Source organism: Carassius auratus, linkage group LG30F, assembly GCF_003368295.1.
Source record: "Carassius auratus strain Wakin linkage group LG30F, ASM336829v1, whole genome shotgun sequence".
NCBI lineage: Eukaryota > Metazoa > Chordata > Actinopteri > Cypriniformes > Cyprinidae > Carassius > Carassius auratus.
In genome coordinates, this window is record NC_039294.1 from 4,775,137 (window position 1) to 4,792,023 (window position 16,887).

Consider the following 16,887-nt stretch of genomic DNA (forward strand, 5'->3'; position numbering starts at 1 on the left):
AAGTATCATTGAACTATGAAATACATGCTTAATGCTTGTAGCACATACTGTAAATACACAAGTGAATTAATATTTATTTCATACTTACAATATACATAATGAACCTAAAATATCATAAAAAGTCCTTACATTACAGACCTCATCAGTAAATGCACTTCAAACTTTCACAGAAGCCTTTCTTTCTTTTTTTTTTTTTTTGATCTGCTGTCCTATTTTTGTCATTCATAATGATTAATAGCCATTCTTAATGATTCATCACCTCAAAATCAAACTGTGCTCCAAACTCCTTTCCCCCACATTTCACCTCCTCGTGGAGTTTCCTTACACAAAACATTGTGAATGAAAATCACATATTGTGCAAAAAACATCTGTGTACATTTTGTACAGTGATATTTCTATAGTTTTTCTACTCTTGTAAACAAATGGTATTTCTAACAGCAGATGTCATGAATGTCAGCTCTGGAGAACTGCAGGCTTTGTTACCAAATATGTGTTTTTGTTGTGCCGCTTTTGGTCAGGTTCAACTTTTGCCCTCAGAAATAAAGACTTATTTATCAAAACCAGTGATGAATAATGTTTTTGCATGACTTCAACACACAGATATATGCGAGAGAAAGAGAGTATCCTTGAAAAAGCGAACATTCAACCAACTATATGTCACATTGGGTAGATAATAAAAGTATTTTGCAAACTTTGCAAGGTCTGAGGTGAAGTTAGCCACCTTTTTTGTTCAGGCACTGCATATGACATCCTGTCAGGAATACACTTTTTAGCACAAGAGAGATGAGAAAAAAAGAAGAGCGATGCAGGTTAACCGGTGTGGCTCAGTAAGGGGTGTGAGTCATAACATGCCTCCAGTTATTATTAATCTTCCAAATTTCCATCCTTGTTCTGATATTGAAATGAGATCATCAATGCAACATAATTCCTGTGAAAATGACCAGGGCCACATGGTTTCATTTTGAATGAACAGACATTAAACCTATTTTGCCTGTTGGCTATCTTTATAAAAAACCAAAAACAATTTTCCCCAACACATCTCTTTTTGACACTGATGTTTATTCACACGATTCAGCCAATTTGCATGTGTTTCTGTAATACTATGCATATTAGGGGACTTTGCCATATTGTACATTTCCGCTCAAATCACAACAGAATCCCTCTGTTGTGTTTCCTTTATCCATAAAAGGCTTTGCAACAGATGCAGGAAAAGGAGGACAAATTGTGGATCTGAAAACTGTCATTTCAAATGATCAAATAATATGCTGAATATATAAGTACAGTGATCCCAAAAAGTATTTGGACACCTATATATCTATATCATACCAAGTGACATGAGATATCTCACTGCTTGAGATTTTCTGACATCTTTACAGCAGGTTAAGCTTGGAAAAAAAGAATAAAAAAAAATGTATAAATAAATGTAATGTTTAATACTTTAATATAATATACTTTCTGGTTGCATGTGTAGATATGTAGATCTTTATTTGACTGTCCTTAAAGTCAGTTAAAATCAAGTTTGCAACAGTATATAATATATGAAATGATGTAATTATGTATGCCCATGGTAAGTGTGGGCTTCATCTGAATTTGGATCAGGCTCCATATACAGTAAGTAAATCTCTTTAAGTGTTAAAGCAAAGGAACTGCATGCGGTCACTGACATGAATAGAGAAAGTGCCTTGCCAACGTTTTAATCTTCTGCTTTTTGCTTGCTCTGATCCACTGATGTTCCCATGGTATATTTCAGAATGCTGTGATTAACTTACGACTCTTCGCTCTCTCTACATTCTGAAATGCAAAGTGATGCAACCCTGTGCTAACATGGAGCATCATCATTTTGAAAGAGCAGGAAGTCAGAAAATAATCACAGGATACTAAAGTTTACTTTTCAAACATACTGGCAGTCTGGTTAAACTTGTTTTGTACCTGTCATAAAACCCTTAATCTCACTGACAAGGAACTTTCTACCTTGTGATACACTCTATACTTTGTGTGTGTGTGTGTGTGTGTGTGTATTCACACATTTTCATCTAGACAAAAACTACTGGATCTTACAAGTAATATCAGGAAGATTCAATGAATCGTTCAATCCAATAACACAGTGTGACAATCTCTCTGAAAAATAAATGCATCCAAATGATGGATGAAGCAAGAGAAGTATTGAGTTAATGTACTTCAATATACTAAAGTATATTTTAATATACAGTACTTAAAAAGTCATTTGAATACAAAAGGTATTAAGAAATTCAATGCTGCGTCAGGAACGGTACTATTGTCTCATAAATTCAGCATGCACATGTCCAGTCTGCCTTCATGAAACCTATTTTTAAACCCAAATACAAATATAATTGCTATTCTGCAACATGTATTACACCAAATGCCAGGTTTGCCCTTTTGAGCTCAGACAAAATTAGCATCGCAGCCATTATCTGAGGGAGCAACCAGGAGGCCCTTCAAACAGAAAGGCCACGTCATATTGAACTGGTGATGAACTGGCCCTATGCATGTTGATAAAATAGAAGTGCTGATGCTTGTTTTTCTACAGAAATTAGGTAAGCAATGCCAACATAGCATATATAAATTCATACCTATACTAGATGTATAAAAAACCTGGATCAGCCTAGTCAGAGAATATAATTTATTAGTATACTGCTATATTATAAACATAGTGACATGGGCTTTTTACAAGCAGAAGAATACTTAATGTTTTGTACTAAAGCAGATTCATGAAGGCATTTCAAAATTCTTTTGCACTTTGCACCTCAGGGCTTCCGGAGACACTCTTGGAGTATCCAAGTCATCGATGCATCTAAAATGTGCAGTGTTTAACAAGAATATAGAAATAAGGGTCCTGAACATCTACAAGCATCAAATTATTGATTGATTTTTACAGGATTTTTACAATCCAAAAATGTAAAAAGTTGCATCTCATGAATAATCACTAGGTTTTTCTGGACCGTGTTTATTTGTGGCGCAATTAGCTAATTCGAGTATCATGATGTAATTTTCCTGCAACTGTAGAGTGATCAGTCACATGACAGTTGTTTGCTCAGGCGATTATGGCCAGAACTGAGTGTCAAATACTTCAGAGTGACCGGGACTGAGATGAATACAGAAAGCTAACCATTCGGATTTCTCCTTTTTGGCACCACTCAGCTCTAAATTGCTTCTGGATGATGTGACTTTAATTGGTCAACCATAAATCTAATTTTTAAGATTGCAGTCATTTAGCTGGCTCTTTGTCTTGAATGTCTTAAAATACAGTGACTTCCATTATGGTGCAACCTAGGGTCATTCATGGCCCCTCCACTGGTTTGGATGTTTTGACCATAAGTGTAGAAGCAAAGATATGAGGGGACCATGGCCATTCCTGAGATCTTGCAGCACAAAACAAACACATTGGTGATCAGTTAAAACATTCCTCAGATGTTTCTCCAGATTAGCTATGATGCTGTCGGCTAGTACTGTAGCCTGACAGGTTGTCCCAAAAGCATTGCTTTGGAAGATCAAAGTCAGTCGGCCAATCACAATTCATGGAATGATCTTTTGAAACAATCCCTTCAAAACTATTTTTAGCCCCAAAAGAAGTGCATCTGAGTTCAGTCTGTAAGTAGCTGAGAAATTGTATGTTATATTTATATCATTACTATTGGCCCTGGACATGTTAACACACTTAAGCCTGGTAGAATGTCATTACATTAGTTAAAATGCCAAACCAAATGCCACTTGTTTTAAAGAAAGTACACTTCAAAATGTACTCATCTTTGGGGCTTCCAAGATGTAGATGAGTTTGTTTCTTCATTGGAACAGATTTGGAGAAATTTAGCATTACATCACTTACTCACCTATGGATCTTCTGCAGTGAATGGGTGCCGTCAGAATGAGAGTCCAAACAGCTGATAAAACATCACAATAATAAAGTAATTCACACAACTTCAGTCCATCAGTAAACATCTTGTGTGGTAAAAAGCTGCTTGTTTTTAAGAAAGATATCGATTATTAAGGCATTTTAACTAGCCAAAATACCAGTCCATAATATTTCATTTTTGCATATTTTTCTCCTGAATCAGACGAGATGGCTTTTTCACACGAGAAAGCAATTTTACGGATAGAGGACTCGTATTTTGGCCAAAAGCAAAAAAAAAAAAAAAAAAACATCTTAATGATGGTTTTTTTTTTACGGACTGGTGTGTTGTGGATTACTTGTAGATTATTGTTTGTTTTTTTAGCTGTTTGGACTCTCTCATTCCAACAGCACCCATTCACTGCAGGGGATGTAATACCACAATTCTCCAAATCTCTTTCAATGAAGAAACTAACTCAGCGACATCTTGGATGACCTAAGGGTGAGTACATTTTCAGCAATTTTTTTTTGAGTGAACTATTTCTTTACTGCAATAAACTGTGGAAGTGAAAAGATAAACAATATTTAATACACTGTGATATAGAGCAGCATTTTATAGTAGTGAAATTTTATGTATGGACAGGGCTTTTGAGCTTGACGATGCAGAAATAGAAAAAATGCCAATTTCAAATGCTTTTACATTCGAAGGGCCATTGTTCCAAATAATTGCAACTAAATCCCTTCATGAAAGGCTCTTCCACAGGGCCGTGAGTGAAATGCACTGTAGTACAATGGTCATTTCAAGGAAGAACAGTTCCATTCAAAAGAATCTGTATGACCACTTGAAGGTAATATTATGAATAGTACATGTTGTCTCATATATGGCCGTTTTGATGTATGTCAGGCACTAATGATGATAACATCAGAAAAAGTGCTATGTGTGTGTGTTTGTGTGTGTGTGTGTGTTTGTGAAATATCAGGACACAACTCTGTATATGACATGGGTATGACACAGGTATTACAAGGAGAGGGTGACTTATGAGGACATAACCCATGTCCCCATTTTTCAAAACGCTTATAAACCATACAGAATGAGTTTTTTTTTGAGAAAGTGAAAATGCACAAAGATTCCTGTGAGGGTTAGGGTTAGGTATAGGGTTGGTGTAGGGCCATAGAATATACAGTTTGTACAGTATAAAAACCATTACGCCTATGGGATGTCCCCACTTTTCATAAAACAAATGTGTGTGTGTGTGTGTGTGTGTGTGTACATGTGTGTTTTTAATTCACACATATTTTGATAAGCACTGTTAATATTACAGATTATATCCTGTTGAAATAGCCCTTGCTATACAAAAGCAATTTAGTTTTAAAATTTCCAGAAAAAAATAATTTCCTTCCATTTCAAAATGAATCATCGGGACAGCTAAAGTCATAAATGAATGGCCTTGAGAATGGGGCCATTTGTGAAAACATTCAGTTGCTCACTTTTAAGCAGGTTTCCCTTCTCGAGCTGCCCTTGAAAAGCACAAAAATCTATTTGGAATTCATGGGTCAGTATCACCAAAGAATGCCTTTCAACCCTCACAATACTATAGAAACTAGACGAGCTCCTACACATTTTTATTTAGATAATTATGGGCCATAATCCATAAGATATGTCCACCCTGTCATGGACATATACATATACATACATGCATATATATACATACATGCATATATATATATATATATATATATATATATATATATATATGTATGTATGATGTCCCTTTCCTAAACAGGGTTATTTGTTTGCTTTAAAATTTTAAATACATAAAAGATTTTATGTAAACCATGTGTTTTATAGAACACACTGGATGATATAGATATGATTGATTTATTATTGTAAAATATCAAGATGACAGGGTGGACTTGCACATAACAGGGTGGACACATAATGCAGAACATGTAAATCATGACAAAATATGACTTCTAAAAAATATATATAATAAAAACAAATAATATAATTACATTATTTTAGTTTTTAGCAATATTAACTGCAAATGAATGCTGTGTCCACCCTGTCATGTATATGTCCACACCTAAGTGGCCAACAGGAACAATGACGGGTGGAAATTTTGAGCTTCAATGAGCATATTTGCTTACCAAAAAGTGACTAGTTAAATAGTTAGCCTGGTTGTTGAAGAGAATTTGGTTTATTTGAACATAACTATTTTGAAAGTACTGTACTCTCATCACTTCTGGCATATTTTATGCCAACGGGGTGCACATGTTAAGCTTTGGCAAAGCAAATAAGCAAACTCAGACAGAAAATTTGTCAACTGAAAAGTCACCAACCTATTCACCTAAGGCGTTGAAATTCCGGCCACTAAAGAGACAAGAACAATCTGTGGTCCTGATGTCACTAACGGGGATGGCCCTTTCCTTAAAGGAGCAGATTCCCCAATATGACAGGGTGGACAACCGTTCAAGGGACATGGACAAACTCTTCTTTTTAATTAAATAAAAATATTTTTTTATTACCGAATTATCAATACATTCAAACTGAGTAATCTCTTAGGAGAACAAAATGTTCAAATTTTATGATTTGACAATATTCTACTACTGTATAATTCAAGTTAAATGAGCAGTGCATGGCACATCCTCTTAAAACCTAGAAAATGTATCTAAAGACCCAAGTAATGTTTTTGCTATTAAAATAAAAACTTATATAACACACCCTTTCACAGTTATTTTTTTGTTATCATAGCAAATGAGTTATTTATGTACAGCAAACCAGAAGGCATCCTCAGCGATGGACAGTATATCACATACATGTGTTCGAAATACAAAATACTATTTTGTATTTAAATACATTTAATCTTAGTATTTGTGTAGTTTCAAAATACATAAAATACTTTTTGCCAAACCCTTTATTAGACTGCTGATTTCCTGTATCAACAAGTATACAAAAATACTAAAAACAAAAAGTTACTACAATTAAATGTATTAAAAATATATATACATTTGACTTTTTCCAAAGGTATTTAAAATACAAAATACAAATTAGTATTTCAAATACTGCCCATCCCTGCAGGAAATCAGCAGTCTAATTAGGAGTTTGATACCTTACATATGCATTTAGAAAAAAAAAAAATAATACTCAGATTAAAATACATTAGATAAGATTTCCCTGGCCCAATCCAAACATAAAACCTTGTTCCTGCCAAGAAAATGTCATAATTTGCAGACAGTTAAAGCAAAACTTGGGAGAGGAAGCGACTGCTTGTCCCTTTATAGATTCATTGATTATTATTTGTCATTTTATCACTGTTTGTCTTGTTCAAACACGTGTTTGAGGTACACAAACAACTTTTAAAGATGTCACTATATAATTATGGCTTCTTACATTTGATCCTACATCCTACAGAATTTGGTAAAATTTTCATATTCAAAAATCTCTGAATGATTCATTTGCTGTTAAACTCCTCATATGAATATGTGCATGACATACATAATTCAGTTTAGAAGGTGTAAAAGAATGTTTAGTATCCGTGGTATGAAAATGATCGCTGCGAGACGCTGGAGGAGTGAAGGACTCTAGAAGGACTTTCTAGATTTGTCTTTTCCACTTATCTTATCTTATTGGTAAAATATTTTAAATAAATTTGGTTTATTCTATTCCTTTTTTGTTTTTGTTTATTATAGTATCAATATCTGGCAACATTGCATTGCCACACTGGCACTTACACTAAGAGTAATCAAAAAGCCCATGAACAGGTTATTGCAGACAGGATAGCACATTCGGTAAGGGAAACGGCAAAAAAAAATAACATAGTATTATCTGTCAGAAATGATATCAATGCTGTCAAGAACAATAGCATTTAACACTAGTACACAGATCTGGAGAACAAATAGGAAAATGAAATGAAATAATTAGATGAAATACTATGCCATTCAGTATAGTGGTTGCATTTTTCCAAATCATGCTATAAACATTCATAAGAGCACTAGACAAAGTTATTATAAGGGTTATTATAGTACAATTCTTGAACACCCCCACCCTCCACCCTACGGCCCTCACTCCTTTTTAAAGCCTGGCTATGGCCATGCATGCGAATATAAACAGTTCTGCTTAATATACTGCTTTTCTGTTTCCCTTCAGACTATGAGATGAGAGCAGCAGTGAGTGAGGAGCGTTTCATCCTTCAGAGGTCCTGGAGACACACTGCAGTTCTTCTCATGCCTGACATACCAATCAGACTATGATTACAGGCAACATCTGTCACAGTTATCTCAAACATATAGTTATCTACCTGAAATTCAGCTGACCTGTCACAAATCTACCTGAGTTTTGTCAAAAATACACCGGGGATGACATCAGGAGGCTGCTGTCTTACAATTTAACTTCATGCAGCTTTGGACAGAAAAATATAAAAAGGACCATTCTTACACCATGCTGAACTTGGTTTAATGTTGTTGTTATTTTTTATCATCTAGGGTTATTATAGTCACCTATAACCAAAACTAAAAACCATAAATTATATATAAAACTCATTTAATTTTTCCTGTTGCCAAATCGATGTACTAAAATAACTGAAAATGAAATAAAATGAATAAAAACAAAACAAACAGCTACTACTACCACTACCACTACTGGTAATAAATTGCTTTTATTTAGATAGAAAAAAAAAAGGAAAATAAGAGCCATGCAATTGTACAATTTGTTTTGTGGCTCATTTTTATATTTATTATTTATTTGTGATCTCCCTGTTAATGAAAACTGTCTACATAGAAAATACTCTAAAAAGTAATCTGAATCAAAATAATAATAAAAGGTAAACAAAAAAAAAAAAACACTGGAAATCTGCTGCGTTGAAGATTGACTCTGTATGAGAAAGAACGACATAACCAACAATGAAAAAGTTTCCATGGCAACCAGAGGTAAAATCAGACAGAAGTGATTATGTTTTGGTCATACATGAGCGATTAAATATAGCTGCATTTGTGTGTGTATGGTTTACCTGTGTGAAAGCTGAGGCAAAAAGAGTAGAAATTCTATTTCATGGGACTATGGTGCATGCATGATCTAATTTTATATACTGTATATACCTTTACACCTTAACTAAATCAGGGTCTGGTAATGTGTTACAATGTAACACTACCCACAATCCCCCAGAAAATGGAAAAGATGGCTATAAAAAGAAATGCAAACCAGTAACTTTTGTAATTTTAGCTACAACCCCAAATCAGAAAAGTTGGGACAGTATGGAAAACGCAAAAAAAGAAAAAAAAAAAAAGAAGAAGAAATAAGTGATTTCTAAATTTACTTTGACCTGTATTTCATTCCAGACAATATGAACAAAAAATATTTCATGTTTTGTCTGGTCAACTTCATGTCATTTGTAAATATGGATCCTTTCCTGTCATTCAGACCTGCAACACATTTCAAAAAAAGTTGGGACAGTAAAGCATTTACCACTTTGTAATGTTGCCATTCCTTTTTACAACACTTAAAAGATGCTTAGGGACTGAAGACAGCAAGTGATGAAGTGTTTCAGGTGTAATTTTGTCTCATTCCTCCTGCAAACAAGTCTTAAGGTGGGCAACAGTACGGGGTCTTCGTTGTCGCATTTTGCGCTTCAAAATGCACCACACATTCTCTATTGGAGACAGGTTGGGACTGCAGGCAGGCCAGTCAAGCACCCGTACCCTCTTCCTCCGCAGCCAGGACTTTGTAATGTGTGCAGAATGTGGTTTTGCATTGTCTTGTTGAAATATGCACTGACGTCCCTGGAAAAGATGTCTTCTTGAAGGCAGCATATTATGCTCCAAAATCTATATGTACTTTTCAGCATTAATGGTGCTTTCACAGAAGTGCAAGCTACCTTTGCCAAGGGCACTGACACAACCCCATACCATGACAGACCCTGGCTTGTAACAGTCTGGATGATCTTTTTCTTCTTTGGTCCAGAGCACACGGCGTCCATTCCTTACAAAAAATACCTGAAATACTGATTCATCTGACCACAGTACACATTTCCACTGTGTGATGGTCCATCCCAGATGCCTCCGAGCCCAGAGAAGTCGACGATGCTTCTGGACAGGCTTCCTTTTGGCACAGTACAGTTTTAACTGGCATTTGTAGATTGTAACTACGTATTGTGGTACTTGACAAAGGTTTGCCAAAGTAGTCCTGAGCCCATGTGGTGATATCGCTTAAAGATGAATGACGATTCTTGATGCAGTGCCGCCTGAGGGATCGGAGATCATGGTTGTTCAGCTTTGGCTTGCGCCCTTGTCCTTTACGCACTGAAATTCCTTCAGATTCCTTGAATCTTTTAATTATGTTATGCACTGTTGAATGTGAAATATCCAAATCTCTTCCTATCTTTCTTTGAGGAACATTGTTTTTAAACATTTCAATAGTTTTCTCACGTATTTGTTGGCAAACTGGCGATCCTCGGCCCATCTTTGCTCCTAAAGGATTAGACCTTTCTTGGATGCTGCTTTTGTACCAAATCATAATTACAATCACCTGTTGACATCACCTGTTTCAAATCACATCATTATTAAACCATTTTACCTCATTACTAGCCCAAAATTGCTCCTGTCCCAACTTTTTTTGAAATGTGTTGCAGGTCTGAATGACAGGAAAGGATGCATATTTACAAATGACATGAAGTTGACCAGACAAAACATGAAATATTTTGTGTTCATATTGTCTGAAATGAAATACAAGTCAAAGTAAATTTAGAAATCACTACTTTCTTTTGTAATTTGTGTTTTCCATACTGTCCCAACTTTTTCTGATTTGGGGTTGTAAATTTCTGCAGCTTTCGTTGAGAGGGTTCATGTGTAATTGTTTGTTTGTCTCTTGTGTATGTATGTGTGTGTGTGAATTAGATGGGTGTAAGAAGAAAGTGTGTACAGTATGTGTGTGTGTGTATGTGTGTGTGTGTGTGTGATCAGCCACAGAGCACAGTTTCATTAGAGGGCAGATGGCAGCACTCAAGTCGGAAGTGACTGACATAATGGCTAGACCAGGCCGGCAGGCTGTGTGTGTGTGTGTGTGTGTGTGTGTGTGTTTGCATTTGTTCATCTCATAGATTGAAAATCTCCCATGCACTAGCTTGTGCTCAGCAAAATACTCTCACATTTTTCCTGTTTATTCATGTGTTTCAATAATAATAAAATCAAGTTTATAGCTTTAGTCAACATGAAGAGGTGCCTTTAAGTGTAATTTTAGAATAGATATGACTATAGGTTGTATACACGAGATGTTGAATTGAACACTAAATACTCGTCATTAATATTTATTGAAAGAGGTTGAGAAACCAGTTTTTGATTTATGTAAAAATGTAGTGAGTTTGAAATGTTTTTATTTATTTATTTATTTATTTAGTAGGATGGCACTTTTTAAACTGATGTTATCCGATTTTATTCAGATTTTTATTTTAATTTTTTTTATCTTTATTAAAAACATTTTATTTTAAATGTTTTAATTCAATGTTTCCATTATTGATGGATATTTTAAAAATGATTCTATAATTGGTGTTATTTGCAGTATATGTATATTTATGTATTTTGATTGTTTTCAAGACAAAATTGTTAAATTATTGCATTATTAAAAGAAATATTGAAATTATTATAATCATTTCTTACAATTTAAATGTTGTTGACTTTGCCATAAATATATAGACATTGCTGTTGATAAGGTGTCAATGTATGAATGAATGAATACATTAATAAATAAATACATAAATCATTCAATGGTCTCATAAGTCTACTGTCATTTGTAATTTGATTTTAAAAATTATTTTATAATTTACGGTTTTTTTCTCTGTATCACTCTTTCGGACTTCATGCATTAATAATGCACATTATTTATTTATTCTTCTAAATTTATTTTATAATATGGTCTTGTTTAATATAAAGACATTATAGATTCTGTCTGATGTGAGTCTGTGATCAGTCTGGGGTTTGTTAAACGTGTCTCTCCTCCTGCGGCACAAATTCATATTCGTCTGTTTATGCTGCCTGTTTAAATGAAGAGTCCGTCTGATAGACACATTGTAAAATAACATTAGGGCTTCTGAAAAACATCTAGCTTGCAATGTATGCATGGCTGACGTTGACAACAAAAACCTTCATTCATATTCATTATGACTGGTTTCGACGACTAGATTCAGTTTGTCATGATGCATCAAGAGGTTTATTTAGTGGAACACACAGAGAGAGAGAGAGAGAGAGAGAGAGAGAGAGAGAGAAAGAGAAAGAGAAAGAGAGAGAAAACTTTAATAACAATGACCTTAGAGTTCCTCCCCTTATTGAATGAAAACATGCCGTTGTGCATTGTGTGGTGCATGGTGTTTCAAAAATAAAGTTGTATACTCAAGCTAATATTTTGGCAGACTAAACTTCATAATGCAATGTGTATAATTATTATTCATTATGTATAATTTGGGATAGAGCTTTTAGTATCCTGAGGTTAAACCTTTTAGTTCAGTGTTGAAATTATATATTAGATTTACTTAATCTAATATAGATTAGAGAGAGTTCTTGGCTTCTGCCGCTTGACTATGAAACCTTTCACACCAGTCTTTGAAGGTCCACAAAGATAATGACATTCCTTCTGGCAGATAGCTGTTGTTTACTGCGTAACACAGGACTGTGTGGTTTATAATGATCATGGAGTTTTTTTTTTTTTTTTTTTAAGTGTAACAGATCATCTGCTGAGTAAACCAAACATCTATTTTTTTCTTTATGAAAGCCAAATGGAAAATAAAACATGATACTCATGTTGCATGTTGATTCAGCATTGATCTCTGACAGGAAACACTGATTTTACTCATTAATCTAATTTAACATTTGAAAAGGCTGTAACATGCATGAATTGTTCTCTTTTTCAGGTACAGGGTAAGTCATGGAGTTATGTGACATTTTTTTTTTTGCAATATCTGGTGATTTGCTGGGCTGTATGTTTTTGATGGAATATTACTATATTTAATAATTTCACAAATAAATAAATAACTCAACATGCACGCTGCAGGTTTGAAGCAATAAAAACACCGAAGCATTCGAAATTTGAAAATGCAATTAATCAACCAATGCAAAAACAAAGAAACAAATAAATAAATACAAACTGAAACTGATAGTTAACCTTTTTTTCCGAATATGAAAATGTTCATTTCTACTTTTGTAATTTTAGATGGCTTCTATTCTACCCATAATTTTGTTTATTATAAAGATGTGCAAATATAACTCATTGCCATAGATGCCAGAGCTCTAGGTTTGTAAAACCCTCCCATTGAGGGAGGCAGAGCGTCGGGAGGGATGGATGACAGAATGACAGCAGTGCGCGCGGAATAAATGCTCGCGCACCGGAGCGGAGCGGCAGGAGAGCACAGCTTCTCACGCGCTGCGTGTTTATACAGCGGCTCGCTCAGACATGCCACGCGTCTTCTGAGTGGGACACCAGGAGAAAAGTCTCAACCTTCCATCGGAATATTGGTCAAGGGGAGAACCACACTGTTTGAGGCGATATTTACAGCCTTTCAAAGTGGAGAGGTAAGTTAGCTTGCTGTTGTTGTTGTTGTTTTTTTTTTTACTGTCAAAAGTGAATTTTAGCATTCATCATTTCACATGCTTTGGGAAATGCATGCTGTATATAACGATGAGGGCATGTGGAGTTGCATAGCGCTCAGGAGCAACTGGTGTGTCCTGTTGAACATGCATGCATGCTGCAGGTCAGTGCTTCTGATAACTCCTGCATACACAAAGTAGTTGATGCACATGTGTTTTTGTTTGTTTTAAAATAGGAATTTTTGTATTTGAACTTTTTGAGAATTGTCAACATGTGTTTTAATCGTTCTACATTAAGAAAATGCAACTTGCAACACTGGTTTGAAGCATGCACTCGGTGTAATATTTATTCACCCTTTTTATCTTAATATCTGTAGCCTACTTGAGATTCATCTAATCATTTTATTCTAATGTGTGACTGATTTTATATTAAATAAATGTAGCATTATTAAATATAAAATGACTACACAATGTGTGTGCAAAGCATCTGTTTCTGATAATAATAATAATAAAAAAAAGCTTACTTAAAATGTGGGAAATATTATTTCATATATTTTTGTAAAGCATTCTATTGGTAGAACAATATCACAAGATTCACCAATACATGCCAATACATGGTTTGGAAAAGCAGGAGATGTTTCTACCTGATCTGACAGATAAATGGATTTGATCGATGAGGCTATGTTGATTTAGTCCTGTGAAATCATATTTTAGTTTAATAACAAAACTGAAGCACATTTTCACTGCCACCAATATGTCAATACTGATTTAGGAATGCAATGTGCCTGTTTAAGAGCTTCGACATGTATAGTCCATAATTTTCTCAGTGTGATTTCAGTGCAGTTTATAACAAATGCATTTTTATTGTATCATTCACAAAGAGTTACTCAGTTATCGTAAACAAGACACTAATAGATCATGCTGTGAATACCATACAGTGCAATTGAAAGTTATTAGCTGTGCCTTTGCTTATTCTTTATTACGAAACATTCCCTGCAGTTGTAATGATTCTCTCCATGACACTAAATCTGAATTAGTAACGTAGCATTTTGCGAAATTGGACAATAGTTGTTCACACGAGGCCATATGCATTTCATGCTGCCAAGAAAGGCGAGATGCAGGAGGACTGTAGATTCAAGTGTTTCTTACATGGACGTTTAGCTGAGACTGAGCAGGATGCACATGGAGAAAATGCTACTGGCTTGTCAACAGAAAGGAAAAAGTGAATTGAAATCTACATTCAAAGAGTGTACACTGTGATATGAGTCACCACACAATAATTGAAATTATTAACAAAAATATTATGAAGGTTTCAACTGAATGACTCTTTCTCACCAGTAATGTCTTGCATTGAAAAGAAAGCAATAAAAAAGAAAATTCTGTCATTTTTCAATTTTTTTATTTTCATATTTCAACGAAAGAATCTGGAAGAATCTCAAAGTATTCCTTGTATGAAGCTGTATGTTAGTTTTGTATGAGAAATAAACTGATATTTAATAGTGACTAATGAACTTTAGTCAGATAATCTTCACTTCCAGTAAGCTTATAATTCAAGAACCTGATCACCGAGTCAGTGATTTAAACCAGATCCATTTGATTTGTGAACATATCATTCTGTCTGATTTGTGATTTAGATCAACGGTTCATTGAAAAAGAACTGTTCATTCACAAATCAGACTTTAAAGCATTGGATATATAGCAAGAGACATATGGACTACTTTTATGCTGGTTTTTTTTTTGGTCAGCATACACGTTTAGAATCAATTATTTTTGGTCTAACTATTCCTGTAAACAAATTTTTACTACTGACGTAGTTAGACTTATTAATGGTCTGAATATTTCCTTAAATGTCACAGGATGCAATTAGTAGAATGCAAAGTGAATGTTCGTAGCCTGTATTGTATTGCTTCTCTTCACATCTTCGCCTGCCGAGGTTGACACATCTGACTTGTTGCTCTCCTTTGTCACAATTAACTCAATCGCAGATTTGACGCACAGTAAGACACAATGCAGGAATCTGAGCCCAGCGTGTGTCAGCTGCAGCCAAACATCATCTCAGTTCGCCTCTTCAAAAGAAAGATCGGTGGGCTGGGCTTTCTGGTCAAACAACGTGTGTGCAAGCCACCAGTCATCGTCTCTGACATCATCCGGGGTGGGGCGGCGGAGGAATGTGGTCTGGTTCAAGTCGGCGACATCGTCCTGGCCGTGAACAACAAGCCTTTGGTGGACCTGAGCTATGAACGTGCGCTCGAGACCCTGAAGAACGTGTCACCCGAGAGCCACGCCGTCATCATCCTCCGCGGACCCGAGGGCTTCACCACTCACCTGGAGACCACGCTGAGCAGTGACGGGAAATCCAAAACAGTTCGGGTCACCAGGCCTGTTATCCCGGCTCAGAGCAGGCCGTGTGAACGATGTTCGCCTCTCAGCCCCAACATGACCAAAGAGCTTAGGGCTATAGAGAACCTGTCCTCTTCCTCTAACCCCCGGAGAGACCCACAGGAGAGCAAACCCCTGATTCCCCTGCTAGCCCAGGACTCTCTCTCTGACCATTCAGCCCATCTCCTCAATGGGGTGGAGGAGAACAACGACCTGCTGAAGGAGATCGAGCCAGTGCTGAAGCTCATCAAGAACAGCAAAAAAGAGATCAATGGAGAAGGTCAAAGAGGTGTAGAGAGGAAGGATGTCGAAGTGCAGGTGGAGAGGTGAGTTATGTCTTAGTACAAAACTCTTTAAAAAAAAAATATTTCAATACAACTCTCTGCAGTTTCCAACTGAAATACTGTAAACCACACACCACACACAGAGTTTATTAATTACACACAAATTATGATTGCAAGGACAAATTATCAATTAATAAAGAGTTATTTTTGTGCAGTTCTTCCTACAATACTATGTTATGAACGCTAAAGTCTTTTACCATTATAAACTAATATATATAATATTTTGACATCTACATCACAAAACCAGCTCCATTAATATGACTTTTCTGTCATGGTAAACTTACTCAGTAGTTCACCTGGTACAGCCTATAGCATTTGCAATGTGGAGTGTTTAGGTATGAGTCCTGTGAAAAACAAGTCATGACAAATAGCTAAAATGGAATGGTTGCTTCAACAAATGCAATTTATTCCACATTTATCTAGCTTTTAGGTTAGATTTCAGTTTAGGTGGTACAGTATGTTACTTATAATGTGATAGACCTGTTACGCCATTTACCAGACTTTAATATCCAAAGTCAACTTAATTTCCAAAGTCAAAATTTTGTCTCCAATATTATTATTATTATTATTATTTAAATAATGAAATTTAAAATAGTAAATTATCTACAAAATATAAGTTTAAATGCACACTAAGTGAATAGATTCTCAGCACATGTCTCATCCTGACATAAATGGCGTCTCAATTTTAAACGTTCAAGTTTATGATTTTCTTGGGCGGATGATAAAATGTATTTAAAAAACAGTATATTA

General features: G+C 35.2%; 1 protein-coding gene across 1 annotated transcript in view; it reads left to right on the forward strand.

The window, feature by feature from the left end:
* Nucleotides 1-13,180: 13,180 nt before the first annotated feature.
* LOC113068104 (nitric oxide synthase, brain-like) overlaps nt 13,181-16,887 on the forward strand; it is a 56,219-nt gene continuing 52,512 nt past the window's right edge. Inside the window, exons 1-2 of the mRNA XM_026240701.1 lie at nt 13,181-13,399; nt 15,400-16,119. Of these exons, the coding sequence (XP_026096486.1) occupies nt 15,422-16,119 (698 nt within the window). The 5' untranslated portion in view covers nt 13,181-13,399; nt 15,400-15,421. The remainder of the gene's footprint in view (nt 13,400-15,399; nt 16,120-16,887) is intronic.